This window comes from Microcaecilia unicolor, unplaced genomic scaffold (genome assembly GCF_901765095.1).
Source record: "Microcaecilia unicolor unplaced genomic scaffold, aMicUni1.1, whole genome shotgun sequence".
Lineage (NCBI taxonomy): Eukaryota > Metazoa > Chordata > Amphibia > Gymnophiona > Siphonopidae > Microcaecilia > Microcaecilia unicolor.
In genome coordinates this window covers 344,671-361,891 of record NW_021963015.1, presented here as the reverse complement: position 1 = coordinate 361,891, position 17,221 = coordinate 344,671, and the positions used below count along the sequence as shown (strand labels likewise).

The following is a 17,221-nucleotide window of genomic DNA, read 5'->3' as shown; positions in this document are numbered from 1 at the left end:
TTAAATGATCTTGATAATAAACAATGCTACATTAAACATTTGTTTGTGTCAAATATTTCAGTTGTATGTATAAAACTGATAATGATAAAAAGTAATAAATAGTAATCAAGAAAAATAAAGTCGCTGATCATCACATTAGGTTTGAAATAAAAAAAAGTTTTTGAATAAATAAATCCTGTAAAGGTTTTTTTTCCATCTGAAGACTGGAGATGTGACCCACAGTCCTCTTCCATTCTCCAAGTATCTCTGTAACCAGTGGGGATTATAACGATTTTCAGAGTGCAGCCATTGGACGAGCTGAGCTGAACTCACACCAGAGGATTCACCTGGTGGCCAGAAGAAATGTGTATTGACATTAAACAACACTTATATATTGGAGGTCACGTGATGCTGTGAGTGGCGAAAGACGTGAGTCACATCGGCTGCTCGGGGCCCCATCCGCAGTTTGGCTATTCCACCCCTCTCCTGGACTTTAAAACCTAGATTTTGGATTTATGAGCTGGTAACAACATATGGACAAATACTTAACGCGAGCCGCAATGGCGCAAGCACCTAAAGCTTGACACGGAAAAGGCAGCGGCAGAAACCTTTGTATTCCAGAATGGCTGGCTGCCTCCCCAGCTGCCTCGCCGCCCCGCTCGCCCCCGGACAACATGGTCTTAGAACTTAGAGATCGGTGGTATGCGCCCTGGACCCTAGATTCACACAACTGTCGGAACTTACAGGATTAACAGCTCTAACCTTCGAGCTAACACGCAGGACTGGGGAGCTGGAAGCGTGAGTGTTCGAGGTGCAGGATGGTACACAAGGCCCATGCAGGAGAACTAGAAAAACGGAGCACTGACCCAAGAATACCATCAGAAACTGAAGGATCTGGAGAACGCTCCTGCCACGATAATTGAGGTTTGTTGGATTTCCAGAATCTATTGCTGAAACGAAACTTAAACAAACACTGGAAACATGGCTTCTAGCAACTTTCCTGGAAGTTGGGGAGGGAAGGGCGATCCGCCTTGAACGGGCCCCCATCGTATTGGCCAAAAGACCACAGAGATCCAAGGCCTCGGGTTGTGATGCTAAATTTCACAGCTACTCTCAGAAATCAGCACTGCTGCGGCTCTATAAAAAGTGCAGACGAGGATACACAAAATTTGATGGCGAACTGGTAAAAATTTTCAGGACTATTCTGCCGGCCTTGATGGTTAAGTGCTGTGCTTTCTCTATAACCTGTGCAAAACAACTCCTCTTTATTCTGCAGTACCCAGCCACCCTGAAAGTTCTTATAAATGGCACATGAAACCTTTCTACCGCCTGAAGAAGCGTTTGGAGTGGCTCTAACCGACCAGATACTTGAACAGAGTCAGACACAAGGTTGCTGCCTTGGATTACACGTTCCCTTGTGCTTGGGAGAGCATGTTTGAGAGTTGCCATGTTGGCAGTTTTGCGAGTTTAGAATTGGGATGGAACTATCTGAAGCCGTATAAGGGTCACTTATGTGCCGGTCAGACTCGACTGCAGATGGAAGACCTACACACAGGAGGGTTAGGATTACTGGGGACCAGCAACCCTGGGACCCGCTGCAGTGAGTGACCAGTTTGCAGAGAGAACACATAACTGGTTAATCTGCACAGATTCTCTGTTTGTAACTCTGGGAGACATGTGTTACGGGTTTAAGTCTACAATGGCGGACTGGGATGGGGACCCCACAGCGTTCTAGATCTCCTTTGACTGTCCTTTCATAGGAGGGGGCAGTCATAGTTATCTAGGAAAAGGGCAGGGTCTAGTGGATTGTTATATTTGGTGGGGGGGAAGGGGGGTGGGGGAGGAGTGGTTGGGCGGGGAAGGGACGGCTGGGGGTGGGATTTGGTTTGCGGGGCAGAGGTTGGAGAACCGACTGAAGGGTGATGTGAATGTTGGTTGTTGTATCGAGTGGTGGGAGTCGTGCGTGCTGGGTGTATGGATCTTTGTGCAACACAAGGGGAGCTATACCCTACCTGACCAGCTGTTTGGATGGCCCTGGCTGAGGCTGGGCAGCAGGGGGTCTAAGAGGGAATTGAAAGTATTAGTGTGGGCTCTGATGAATGGGATGGCTAGGACCACACCAACGCGTTCAATTTCTTGGAATGTGGCAGGGACCACGTCCCTATTAAGCGCTCCAAAATCTTGTTGACTCTTAAGCACCATGGGGCCTCCATAGCATGACTACAGGAGACGAAAACTCTCAAACACAGAACATCAGAAGCTGTGCCAGCAGTGGGTGGGGGAATGCTACTTCTACTCCTCTGCTGGTCGACAGGGGGGGGGGTGTGGTGTGGCATGTGGCGTTTTGCTAAGCGGGGTCTGCCCTGGTGTCACGACTGGTGGAGAAAGACTCTGAGGCAGATATGTATTGGTGCACCTTAATTATATAGGTCAAGAGTATTACTTATGCGCTGTATATGGGCCAAAGTCTATGAAGCTGAGTTCTTTCATGCACTTGTTAATTTAGGTCTTAAATACGACACGGCCCCGTGGATTATGGTGGGTGACTTTAACCAGGTCTTTGATCCAAGTTTGGATTGCTCCCTCGCCTGGGGCATGGAGTGCGCTGGCTAAAGGTAGGGGTTTGCAGGCTGCTGGATTTGGTGGGACCCGTGGCGTTTGCTACACCCGACACAGCGTGATTACACACACTTATCCTGGGCCCACCAGTCCTGGTCTCGTATTGATATATTCTGCTAGCAGCCACAATTTTTCCAAGGGTGGTATCAGCAGATTTGGGCCCTATGGCGATATCAGATCACACTCCAATCTGGGTGGACTATCACTGGGTCTAAACGTAGGTACAGCTGGTATTTGGAGATTTCCATCTACCTCTCAGATAACCCTGATTTTCACAACTCCTGGCTCAGAAATGGAATCTTTTCGCAGAAACCAATGTAGGCCATTGGGAGACCCCAGATTTGTTCTGGAAACATCGAAGGCAGTGATACAGGGTGAAATAATTAGTTATGTGAGTGCACAAAACAGGAGAATCACCCAGGGGATTCTCTGATGGAACACCTGTATCAACAAGCTAAACAGGCCTATTGAAGCATCCGTCCGGGGCCACCTTTGAGAATGTGAAAGCTGCTCTGGCTGCTCTGAACTCTTTGCTTCATGAGTGAATGAAAAAGCAATTATTCTCTCAACGTTGTCAATGGCCAGGTAAACTACCTGCCCAGGTGGTGAAAGCGTGGTCAGCTAGAACATTCATTCCTACGCTGGTGGCACCGGATGGGTCTAGGAAAATCTAACCCCATGACATTATGCAAATCTTTCATGACTATTTTTCACAAATGTACCAAGCGGATCTGGAACAGGGGGGACCCCTCTCTGGTAGACTACCTCGTGGACTCGGGTCTTCCTACTCTTTCTCCTGAGGCTAGCAACTCCTTAAGCGCCCCATTGTGTGCAAGTGAGGTCCAACAGATAAGTCTCTGACACTGGGTACTGCCCCAGGAGCCGACGGATTCTCCCCAGAATACTATAAGATGCTGGTTCAACAAGTGAGGCATCAGTTACACTATTCTATGAGGAGGTGATTTCAGGGGGAACCTTCCCTGCATGAGCTAACAAAGCACTTTTAGTACTCATTCCCAAACCTGGTAAAGCTCCTGATTCCCCTGAGGCTTATCGCCAATTCGCTGCGCAATGTGGACGTAAAAATCTTGGCAAGGGTGCTGGCAGCTAGGCTAGCTAAGCATATTCCGATCTGGTGGGAGACCCACAGGTGGATTTGTCAGAGGGCGGCACCAAGGTCTAAATGTTCGTAGAGCGCTGTTGGCGGCGGCCCAGATGCGGAGAAAGCCTTCGATCGTGTACCCTGGGAATACCTCTTTGAGGTGTTGCGATATGTAGGCGACTGAAAGGGGCCTGTTTCTGCAGGCAGTGGGCACCTTATACATGGAAACGGTGGCCCATGTGCTGGTGAATGGCTTATGCTCTCTAGCTTTAGGGTGGGTAGAGGAACCCGACAGGGGTGCCGTTATCTCCTCTTTTGTTTTGTTATATTTAGAAACCTCTACTCCGCACCATACTAAGAGATCCGGCAATTCACGGGAGTTCTGCTTACCCCATCTCTTATAAGGTGTTGGCCTTCGCAGATGACATATTGCTTACCATTACGAACCCCCAGAGCTCCTTGGCCGCTGTGCTGGATGTTATAGCAGAACATGGATATTATTCGGGCTTCAAACAACTTACAGAAATCGGAGGCCTTACTGATCCCTGTTTCAGTGAGGAAGGAATGGGAGGAATTCTTCCTATTAAAATGGGCAACTGGCCATATCAAATATCTAGGCATTAGGGTCTCAGCAGATTTGAAACAACTCTACGCTATTAATCTGGCTCCACTGTGGGCATCTACTCAAACTTCTCTGAGGATGTGGCAACCTCTTCCTGCATCTCTGTGGGGAAGGATTGCGTTATACAATATGATAATAGTCCCTAAGTAGCTCTATGTTATACAAGTATTGTCCCTCTTTTTCCTGCAACACGATGAACGGCTGTTGCATCGATTGCTGGTGAAATTGTTTTGAAATGGACGGTGAGCTCGGGTCCCTTTTTTGCAGATGTATCTTCCTATGGCCAAGGGTGGCCTTGGAGCGCTCAATATTAAAGCAATCTCAATGGCTGGCTGTATGAGACATCTGAGCGACTGGTTTTAGGGGTACGACTTTCTTTTCCTTCCCGGCTACTGAGGGTATGGTGCTGAGCCCGCACCACTTTAGTATTGGCTACATGTGGCCCCTGGTCGAGCGGCTGCGAGATTGAGTTTTGCCCCCCTCTTTCTTCCCCTGCAGAGGGCATGATGTTGGGTCTGTAGGCTTTACAATCTGACCCTCATGTATCCCCATTGTTGCCAATTTGGGGGAATGCAGACTTCCCTGTGGGTAGGTCCTCGGCAGTTTTCTGCAGGTGGAGGGAGGAGGGGACTTTTTCTCTTCCAAGTTTTAAATAAGGATGGCACATGTAAGCTTTCCAGGACTTATGTACTAGCAAGCACTTGACCCCCTCAGGCCTTTCTCCCCTATCTGCAACTGCATCATTATATTGCCTCGTTACCACAGGCCTACATGTCTATGACAAAATGGGAAACTAGTTGCGATATATGACCTAGAAGCACAATTAGCAGTTCCCATGAAATATTTCATAACCAATTGAGGCACTATTTAAGGCGTGCTATGGGGACCTGGCGCAGAGTTGGTCTGGAGAGTTGAGATACCAGATACAAAATAAAACATTACAGCCAGCTTACGAACCTGTTACGGGGCTTTTGGGAGTGCTGATAGTCGGGAGTGCAGTATAATTTATTATGCACCTATATATCTCGCGACATAGGGCCTTTAGGGCTACTCTGCACCCCTGTGATGATTGCCTGAAATGTGGGGGAACTGGAGCTCATTTGGGCCATATGTTCTGGCTATGTCCTCCAGTTCTGGCATTTCTGGATGACCCTTTGTGCCATGTGTCGGGATTTGGAGGATAGGTGGCGACCCTCCCCTGCACTGCTGTTCAATGTGTATCATACAGGGGAATCCCGCAGAGCGGGTCTAACAACTTTCCTAAGGTGGGCGGGTCTGATGGGGGAAAAAAAAAAAACCCTAAATATTGAGTGTCTGGCTGCTTCCCGATTGCCCCTCGGTTCTGCAGTGGCGGTCCCTTATGATCTCCTTGAGTACAGTGGAGCATAGGGATGTTCGGAATCTGGCCTCCCAGCGTCTCTTGCAATGCTGGTCTCCCTTCTGGGACACGCTAACGCCGACTGCTCGGAGTACAATTTTGAATGGTTGATGTTGATGCCCTCTAAGGGAGTGGGAGAGGAACTTGAGGGGGGGGGAGGGGGTCGATTTACTTTAGTTTTCAGGGGGGGGGGGGGGGTTAAAAGCAAGTGTAATATGGGTGTTATGCCAAAATGATAAATCTCAAAACTATTGATTACCTATTATTGTAACCGCACACATTTGCATAAAGTAAAAAAAAAAAAAAAAATCCTGTGAAAACATTATTGAATATAACAACGATAAAATAAAGACATATATTTTAAAAAAAATTTAAACATACCGCTATCGATTTCATAATCAACTGATGGTTAAACACATATAAACATTATTGGGTGATAGGATCTTGGGGGTGATAGTATTTGAGGATCTGAAGGCGACGAAACAGTGTGACAAGGCGGTGGCCGTAGCGAGAAGGTTGCTAGGATGTATAGAGAGAGAGGTGTGACCAGCAGAAGAAAAGAGGTGTTGATGCCCCTGTACAAGTCGTTGGTGAGGCCCCACCTGGAGTATTGTGTTCAGGTTTTGGAGGCCATATATCTTGCTAAGGATGTAAAAAAGAATTGAAGCAGTGCAAAGAAAAGCTACGAAAATGGTATGGGATTTGCGTTACAAGATGAGGAGAGACTTGCGCACCTGAACATGTATACCCTGGAGGAGAGAAGAAACAGGGGTGATATGATACAGATGTTCAAATATTTGAAAGGTATAAATCCGCAAACGAACCTTTTCCGTAGATGGGAAGGCGGTATAACTACAGGACATGAAATGAGCTTGAAGGGGGCAGACTCAAGAAAAATGTCAGGAAATATTTTTTCACGGACAGTGGGTGGATGCTTGGAATGCCCTCCCGCGGGAGGTGGTGGAGATGAAAACGGTAGCAGAATTCAAAAATGTGTCGGATAAACAGAATCCTGTTCGGAAGGAATGGATCCTCAGAAGCTTAGCCGAGATTGGGTGGCAGAGCCGGTGGGGGGAGGCGGGGCTGGTGGTTGGGAGGTGGGCCTGGTTCTGGACAGACTTCTACGGTCTGAAAATGGCAGAAACAAATCAAGGTCAGGTAAACACAAAGTAGCACATATGAGTTTAAATTGTTGGGCAGACTAGATGGACCGTGCAGGTCTTTTTCTGCCGTCATCTACTATGTTACTACGCAAGTGTTAAATAATATCCTTTAGTGTATATTTAAAAGAAACCACACAATTACTGTACACCGCCTTGAGTGAATTCCTTCAAAAAGGCAGTAAATAAATCCTCATAAATAAACAAAACACACATTCAGTTAATAACGAGGGAGACAATGTAAATTGAGAAAGATCATATAAAAACAGATCTTAGGTACGCAGAGAGATGAAAAGCAATATTCATAGCAACAAATGTGAACCACATTAAAATATCTAATTTGAATGTCCAAATTGACATTATGGTTAAAAATAAACAAAGGCTCATGTCCATCCCGGAGATGACACTGTGATGAAACAGGGTATCAATACTAAAATACAGTACTGTTAATGCATAAAAGGTCCAGTTCATTGTTCAGACCCACTGATGAGACTGTATCCATTTCGAAGATACATCGCTGTTCCTTCTGTAATAAAAGGGAGTTCACATAACCTACCCGCCATGGTGTTTTGGCTACTTGATAAACAAAATATCTCAGGACGGTAAAGGAATGTGAGAATTCTGCGCAATGTTGAACCAGAGGTGCAGTTAAGACATTTCTTCATATGTTACTTCTATGTTTTGATTTTCCTCATGGCTTTTCCCACATAAAGTAAGGAATCAGGACAAATAATAATATAGACAACTTCTATGTTGTTTTAAATAATACATTTTATCAGTACGTGGATATCTGAACTCTACTATCCAAAGATGAGGCACAAAAAGAACAGTCCCACATGGACGGTGGCCTACATTGCGATTGAGGATTTGGATGCAGCAGTGCCGATGGGTCAATGATTTCTTTAATGTTTCTCCCACGGGTGTATGCAAAGGTCACTTTTTTTGTTTTGAAAGCAGCGATGACCTTCAAGGCTATGCAAATTATCAGTCAATATCTTTTTAATGTCTCTGGATAGGTTTGAGAATCTCAGACTACAGACAATGTCAGATGAACTCCTATCTGTGTGTGATTCCAACAGCGTCTCTCTTTCAGCTGCCCTTGCTTTTTAGAGACCTTTGTTGATACAGTGTGTAGGATATTCTCTATCTTTGAAGCGTTTCATCATTGGTCTGGCCTGTGTCTCAAATTCGTTGAAGTCACTACAGAGTCTTCTTAAACGTAAAAAGTGTGAGTAGGGGAGATTTTCTTTAAGGCACAACATCTCCATCCAGAAGTGCAGAACTTTGAGGGAGGCACTGATCCCTTTTAAATGCCAGAACTGGGTGAAACATACCAACTTTCCTCGGGCACTATAAAGTTTCAAGTTTACTTTACATTTGATATACTGTCAAATCAGAAAACTTTCAAGGTGGTAAACTAAGTAATGGTCCTGTCCCCCCACTCGTGAGCTGAAACACACTCAACTTAATCAGACACTGCACATCTCTGCCACCACTTGCTTCCTGAGCTCTGACCAGCAAAAGGTGTCTAAAACTGGCTCTACTAGTTCTAAAGCAAAGCCTCTATCAACTGCCTCCAGAACTCACTTGTCAGAGGAGACGGGCCAACTCCAGGTGGAACAAATCAGAGATCCCCACCAGCCTCCCCTGAACCTCCAGAGACCCACCTGACCCATTGCAGTGAGCACTATATTATCAATAAACCTACTGGAAAACTAAACCATATTAGAACAGATCTATCATGCAGTCAATGCTAACAGAAAACAACATCACTTTCACACACGAACACAGACCTCCACCCAGTTTAGAATAAGTAGCCACAAAATAAAAACAGAAATAAAAATTAAACTGAACTCCCAAGAAGTCTTTTCGTACAGTGCAATACCAGAGAAAGAAAAAGCAATGCATGTCCCCCTGTAATGTGCAAATATAAAGATAAACTGACACATTCCAATCACTACATTGCAAATTAACAACTGCAAATAAAACAATAGATGAAAATATGATAAAAAATATATTTAGTTCAATAAAATGTTAGCTTTCAGAGACCAAAACCTCCTTCCACAGATCAGGACAGTATACTGATGTTATGGTATCCTGTCCTCATCTGAGGAAGGCTTTGGTCTCTGAAAGCTAGTCAAAAAAGTACTATAATTAATCCAAAAATGGATAACATCTCATTTCCATTTCCTACTTTTATTAACATTTATTAATACAGCTACCATACTACTTTATTTTAAACTAAAAAGAGAATTATTATTATTTATTGCATTTGTATCCCACCTATTTGCAGGCTCAAAGTGGCTTACATAGTATTGATAATATAGTTATTCCAGTGTATCAAGTATAGTTAGTATTGTGTAGAGATTAGTTAAGGGAAGGAAGAAGGAGGAAGGGATTTATTAGGGTATTTATAGAAGGTGGGCTTTCATAATTGAATGGGTTGAAGTGGGTTAGTGGGGCTGTAGGTTCTCATTGTAGGCCTTAACAGATATGTCTTTGTCAATTGTTTTTAGGTCTGTGGGTAATGCATTCCATAACTGCGTGCTCATGTAGGAGAATTCTCTTTTCTACCTTTGTTGTCTGGCCATTTTTTTCAATTGTGTTGGTCCCAGTATCTAGTTTCTGCCGTCCACATCTTGCCAGGATTTCCTGTCCATTTGTCAAATTTCTCTCCTCCTTTTCCTATCAGCTATCTTCATTTTATTTTCTGCCTCTGTCCAGCTCTAATTCTTACTATCCAATCTTCAATTTCCCTCTTTTTCCTGTGTCTACCTACACCTTGCTACCACTTTCACTCACCCTGGCTCTCCCATTTCACTTCCTCTTATTGCCCAGTCTCTCACTAGCTCTATCCTCTCTCCCTCCCCACTTCCATCCAGCATGTGCCCCCCCCCCCCCTCCATCAGTGCTCCCCTCTGTCCTCCCTCTCCTCTTCCATCCAGCATGTGCCCCTCTGTCCTCCCCACATCTTTCTATCATGACCCCTCTCACCTCCCCATTTCCATTCAGTGTCTGCACCATTCCCCGACACTCCTGCCACTACCCCTAAACCAGCAGCAGCAGGATCTAAACAAAGTATGAACATCGCAGGGCTGAACTGTACAATACCTGCGACTGTCGGCTGTGCCCTGGAACAAAGTGGCATCAGAGGAGGGTAGGTCCAGTAACCGTGTTTTGCTACCGCTACTGGTTTGGAAAAGCACCAGCAGTAGACGGAGCAGGTCTCGATGTTCTAGTCGCATGGTGGGTCAGGACAACTATGCAGCCTCTCACCAGAAGCTGTGCAACTTAGAGGAAACAGTGCTGACCACCTAAAATATGCCCGAGCTGCATAGCCTCCAAAGAGAGATGCCTACAAGACTAACACAAAGACTTCAAAACGCTTGCTACAAAAGAGATTCCATCCTGTGCTCTTGAAGATCTTTCAATGCAGCACCCCCCTCAACTGGGGCAATAGTCTTCTTTGCCACTGCCAAAATCACAACTGTGACGAAGCTAGAATCTTCTAGATTGCTGAGACGCTATTGGGTGACGTTTAGCCATAGACTGCTCAACATGAAAAGTAGCATCTGGAACTTTCCATTCCGCAGAAATATCATCTATTACCCAAAGAATAGAGGACAATTTGGAAGACTGACATCAACCAAAAGGGGGCCCTGGAAACCAGTACCAGAACTGGACTTATCCACTGAAATCTTAAGAGTGGACAGAACCAGGGAAGAGTAAAGTAGCATGTCCTCCTTACCAGAAATATAGACCACAAAAGGAACATTTCCTGGTGGAACTTCATCCCCCTCAGAGAGGATGTCTTCTTCTAGACCAAACAATTAGAAAATGTGATGGTGAAAAGCCAGAAAAATGCTTGGGTACATAGGGAGAGGAGTGGCCAGCAGGAAAAAGGGGGTGATAATGCCTCTATATGTGTCTGATGAGACGTCATTTACAGTGCTGTGTATAGTTCTGAAGACTATACTTTCAAAAAGATATAAACAGGATGGAGTTGATCCCGGTGGTCAGTTGTCCTCATTATAAACCTTTTGGTGACAGATTTAAGGATCTCAATATACATACTTTTGAACAAAGACAGGAGATTATGATAGACATTTAATTTAGGGCTCTACAGCTATTAACTGTGATTAAAATTTTTAATCATGGGGTGGACTGTATAAAGTGCTCCCCTCAAATTTCCTCTTGAACAGTGCAATATATACATAGCAGATGTAAATTCTCAAAACTGACATATTTTCAATTGCTAAACTAAAAATAAACTAATTTATCTTTACCGTTGTTGTCTGGTGATTTTATCTTTTCAATCATCTCGTTCCCTATCTCTGGTTCTGCTTCTCTGTGCTCCCAGCATAGTTCTGTGCCCTGAACTCTGCTTCCAGGGCCTCCCGTCTATTCACTATTTTTTTTCTTTTTTTCTCCTCTTTCTCATCCTGCCCTATTTCCATCTTTCACATTCAACTTTCATCCATTTTGTCCTCCTTTTCAAATCTGTATAGTTTCCATCTCTTCCTTTCCCCTCCGTTCATGGGCACCATCTCCTCTGTTCTCTCCTCTCTTCCCCTTCCTGGGCACCATCTCCTGCTGTCTCTTCTCTTCCCTCCCCTTCATGGGCACTTTTCTCCTCCTGTCTCTTCTCTCCCCTTCCCTGGGCATAGTCTCCTCATGTCTGTCTTCTCTTCCCTTCCATAGGCATCGTCTCCTCCTCTCCTGTTCCCTTCCCCTTCATGGGCACTGTCTCTCCCACCATGATCTCCATTTCTCCCCTGATCACCATCTCCCCGTTTCTCTTCTCTCCCCTTCCCTCTCCTCCCCTCCTTGGGCACTGTCTCTCCCCTGCCCTCCATGATCACCATTTATCCCATCCATTCCATGATCATCATCTCCCTTGTTTTTTCCATCCCTTATTGCCAGCATCTATCCCTCTCAAATACATCTTTCTTTCTCTCTCTCTCTGCTCTTTCTCCCAGCAAATCTTCCTGCGCTACTGAACACAACCCCCCCCCCCCCACACACACACACACAGAAGAACGGACCCCATTCTCAATCTCTCTCCCCCCAAATCTTTCAGCACTCCTAAACTCCCCTCCCCCCACCCCCCGTGGTCCACATTCTCTCTTTCAGCTGTCTGAAGCCTCTCTCTGTAGCATCCTGCCCAGAAACAGGAAGTTATGTCAGACGAGGCAGGACGCTACAGAGGTTTTGGGCGGCTGAAAGAAGCAGAGCTGAAGGCAAAACCGGAGGGCCGAGGGGAAAAGGTATAAGGAGAGAGAAAGAACCAGTCCTGCTGCCTACAGCCTCTCCAGCCTTACCACGGACCCGAAGTGCCACGGACTCATACCTCCGAGGTTACTTCTGGGTCATGGGTGCATGGCTCCAACCTTCCATATCAGCCTTGGGAGCACAGCAGCAGAGCTGACCCAGACCGGAACCCAGCAGCCAGTCTTTGCAGCCCAGGTAAGCTCACAAAGGGAGCAACGAGGGAGTAAGGTGTTAATGTGTGTGAAAACTTTAAACGCACGTTAAACATTTAACGCGTTATTTGTGTTATTAACGCATTAAATGTACAGCCCTAGTTTAAATACCTCCATGGCTTGAATGCACAGGTAGTGAATCTTTTTCACCTGAAAAGGAAACTCTAGAATGAGGCAGCATAAGATGAACATGAAAGGGGACAGACTTAAGAGTAACTTAAGGAAATAGTTCTTCAGGGAAAGGGTGATGAATTTGTGTAACTTTATTTTCTCTGAAGACAAGCAGGACAACCTATTCTCACATGTAGGAACCTCTAGCTACCAGGCTGTTCAAATTTTAAAAAAGAGAAAAATAACATAGCCTGTGAAAGCAACAGCCATGAACTTTTTTTTTTAACCCTATTTATTATTATTAGTTTGTTTTTGAAATAACCTGGAACAGAAGTAAATGGGCCTAGGAGGGAGGAATTGAATTCTACACCCCAAATAAATGTTGACAGTCTGTCTGACCAAACAATACTGGTTTGTGAACATGTGGATGGAAGTTCACATTGCAGCTTTTCAAATCTCCTCTATGGAGGCTGATCTGAGACGGGCTACTAACGGAGCTATAGCTCTAACACCAAGAACCATAACATACCACCTCAGGAAAGAACTTAGGACATGTGAAAAGAGCTATTCTGTTATGATTAAAACTTGTGCAAGGTGGATCAGCTTACTATGGTCTAGAGCTCAATGATCCTGTGAGCTGAAGCGACGACCACCAAAAACAAAAATCTTTCTAGGTCAGATACTTGAGATGGAAAGAATTGAGCATCAGAAGGTGGGCGCATGCATGATGGACACTGCCAAAAGCATCCAAAGTAAGTGAACACTGGACAGCATATCTGTGCTGGGGCTCTATCAGATAACATCACCTGCATATCACGATAGGCTGTCCTGCTTGTTACAAAGAATCAGCCTAAGAATTGAACCTTGCAGCACACCACTGGTAATATCTCTTTCCTCAGAGCGAGATCCATTTACCACTACCCTTTTTCGCCTTCCAAACAAACCAGTTCCAACCTAGTCAGTCACTTCAGGACCCATACCGAGGGCACTTGGTTTATTTATGTCATCTCTACGGAACTGTCTCAAAAGACTTTGAAAAAACTTAAGTACACCACATATAGCACACACCCCTAACGTAACTTTTTAGTCATCCAGTCAAAGAAATTAATCAGATTTGTCTGGCAAGACCTGCTTCTAAAGAAACCATGCTGCCTTGGGTCCTGCAATCCAGTGAATTCCAGAAACCTGACTATTCTGTATTTTAAGAAGAGTTTCCATTAATTTGCTTTCCATAGTGGTCAAATTGGTCTGTGGCTCCCTGCCTTCTCTTTACTTTCACTTCTGTAGAGAGAGGGACCAAATCTGTCCTTCTCTCCTGACTCTAAAGAGCACACCACATGCTATCAACTGGTTGAAAACACTCTGGGAAACACAGTTTTATTTCTTTATACATATGTAAAGTCTTAAGCCTTTTCATAATTTGCTGCCATAGCTGAGGGTCTATCAGACAACTGAAGCATACAGATGAATGACATCTGTCCTAGACTTAACTAGTACAGATCAGTAAATGTGGGATACAAATGCAACAAATAAACAGGGCCCGTTATGCCAAAAACCAACTTCAGAACTCAAAAATGTTTAACCTTCCCACTGTTCAGCCAATACTTCAGTTTTATGAGTATTGTTTTGATCATCGTGGACCGTGCAGGTCTTTTTATGCCGTCATCTACTATGTTACTATCTCTTTCATCTTTGAAAAGATTTTGTATACTCTGTATAGTGCTGAGTATGCCCAGTAGCTATACAGAAATGATACAAATTCATTACTACCGATATTACTATGTTTTATCTTTCTGTTAAATTCTGGTCTGTATCTTAATCCTTCATTGAATATAGGTTAAATTTTATTACCTTGTGCAGAGAGCTGTGCAGCTTGAGAAATTAGAGAAGTGATATTGAAAGATGGTCCAGCGGTGAGAATCTTATGAAGTATAGACTGCAAAGAAGCTTGTGTCACAGCAGCTGTAAGAACTAAAATATGAAAACAAAAACACAAATTATTAGTAACATAGTAGATGACGGCAGAAAAAGACCTGCACGGTCCATCTAGTCTGCCCAACAAGATAAACTCATATGTACTACTTCTTGTGTATACCTTACCTTGATTTGTATCTGCCATTTTCAGGACACAGACCATAGAAGTCTTGCCCAGAACTAGCCCCATTTTCAGGACACAGACCGTAGAAGGTTTATTATTTGTACTATATACCTTCTCAAAAAGTGAAAATAATTACCTGTAGCAAGAATTCTCACAGGACAGCAGGCCTTATATTCTCACATGTGGGTAATGCAATCCACACTGCCCATTCTGGAGCTAGTGAAAGGCTTTTACAGATAACAAACACTGCCACACGGGGATAGACCGAAGGTCCATCAAGCTCAGTATTCTATTTCCAACAGTGGACAATCCAGGTCACAAGTACCTGGAAACAGAAGCGTAGCCAGGTTGAAGGCGTGGGGGGAAGGAGAGCGGACTGCCGACTGCACTGGTGCATATTTTAAAAGTGACAGATCGCGCCAAAAATAGGTGCCGTCGCAAGTACTCTTGGGGAATCAGCCGCTCCCCTGGGGACCCACCTAGCTACACTTCTGCCTGTAAAGATCCCAGAACAGTAAAACAGATTTTATGTTGCTTATCCTAGAATATGCTGTGGATTTTCCCAAGTCCATCTTAATAATGGCTCTTCAGAGTATGAGTATCTTCCCGCCCACTGTGAAAGCACAGGACCATGAGTACAATACTACAGCATAAAAGAATAGAGAAGACAACTCTTAAGGGGAGGTGGGAAAGTTTGTGAGAACATAAGACCCACTGTCCTCGGAGAATAACTGCTACAGGTAAGTACCTCCGCTTTCTCCGAGGACAAGCAGGCCTATGATTCTCACATGTGGGAATTAACAGGCTCATTGAAAGCAATAACCAACTGGACCGTGCAACAGCGAGGTCAAACACAATATAAACCTGAAACTATATACAATCTGAGAGAGAGTGCAACCTGGAACAGAACAAAATGGGCCTAGGAGGCTGAGGTTGGACACTAGACCCTCAAACAAATTCTGCAGAACTGTCTGTCCAAATCAAATGTGTTGGGTATCCTGCTCACGGCAGTAGTAAGATGTGAATGTGTGGCCTGAAGACCATGTTCCAGTCTTGCAAATTTCTTCAATGGAGGCTGACCTCAAGTGGGTTACCATCAGTCATGGCTCTAACAGTGTAACCCTTGACATGACTCTCAAGAGCCAGCCCAGGCTGGGAATAAGTGAAAGAAATGCAATCTGCCAGCCAATTGGACATGGTGTGTTCCCGAAGGTGACCCCCAACCTGTTGGGACCAAAAGAAACCAAAAGCTGGGTAGACTGTCTGTGGGGCCTATTCTGCTCCAAGTAAAAGGCCAATGCTTTCTTGAACTCCAAGGTGTGCAGCACACTATTGTCAGGATGGGCTGAGGTTTGGAAAAGAATGTTGGAAGAACGATCAAATGGTTCATATGGAACTCCGACACAACCTTAGGTAAAGACTTAGGGTGTGTCTGGAGAACTACTCCGTTATAATAATTCTAGTGTCAGGTAGATTCGACACTAGGGCCTGAAGCTCACTGACCCTGCGAGCTGAAGTAACAACCACCAAAAATATGACCTTCCAGGTCAAGTACTTCAGATGACAGCAAGTGATTCACAGAGAGTTTTCATCAGCTGGGTGAGAACGGCATTGAGGTCCCATGACACAGGTGGAGGTTTCACCGGGGGGCACTGTCAATAGCAAACCTCTCATGAAGCGAACTCAAGGATGTCCAGAGATGGGCTTATCCTCTACACAGTGATGTTAAAAACTAACTGCACCGAGGTGAACCCCTACAGAGTTGGTTTTAAAACCAGACTCAGAGAGGTATAGAAGGTACTCACTCAAGCAGGGCCTGTGTAGGGCAGGAAACGGGACCTAGAGGCCTGTCCTCACACCAGACGGAAACATCCTCCAAACGAAACAGTAATATCCCTTGGTGGAATCTTTCCCGGAAGCCTTACAAGGTACGAGACACACCCTCAGGAAAATATAAAGGTAGCAAATATCCAAGCCCTCAACATCCAGGCCGTGAGGGCCAGAGATTGAAGGTTAGGATGTAGAAGAGATCCTTTGTTCTACGAGATGAGGGTTGGAAAACACTCCAATCTCCACAGTTCTTCGGAGGATAGCTCCAGAAGAAGGGGGAACCAGATCTGTCGGGGCCAATAAGGAGCGATCAGAATCATGGTCCTACAGTCTTGTTTGAGTTTCAGCAAGTTTTCCTTATGAGAGGATACGCATACAGGAGATGTGTCCCTCAATGAAGGAGGAAGGCATCCGATGCTAGTCTGTCGTGGGCCTGGAGCAGAACAGAGGGACTTTGTGATTGGATTGAGTGGCTAAGAGATCCACCAAGGGGGTGCCCCACACTCAGATCTCTCGGGCAATGCCTATGTTGAGTCACCACTCGAGCAGTTGCATGACCATGCTCAATGTCAGCCAGGCAGTTGGATTTGCCTTCCAGGTAACTGGCCTTGAGGAGCATTCCCTGCTGGATTGCTCAATGCCACATCCCTACGGTCTCCTGATACAGAGGGCATGATCTAGTATCCTCCTTGCTTGTTGGTGTAATACATGGCAACCTGATTGTCGGTTTGAATGAGAACAATCTGGTTGATCAGCCGATCTCTGAAAGCCTTTAGAGTGTTCCAAATCGCCCGGAGCTCCAGAAGGTTGATGTGAAGATCTGTCTGCTCAGCTGACCA

General features: G+C 45.0%; 1 protein-coding gene across 1 annotated transcript in view; it reads right to left on the bottom strand.

Annotated features, from left to right (window-relative positions):
- Nucleotides 1–723: 723 nt before the first annotated feature.
- The window catches only part of LOC115458750 (WW domain-containing adapter protein with coiled-coil-like), a gene marked incomplete at its 3' end in the record, with an annotated part of 100,238 nt that continues 83,740 nt past the window's right edge, over nucleotides 724–17,221 (bottom strand). Inside the window, 2 exon segments of the mRNA XM_030188563.1 lie at nucleotides 724–769; nucleotides 14,306–14,425. Coding sequence (XP_030044423.1) covers nucleotides 724–769; nucleotides 14,306–14,425 — 166 coding nt within the window.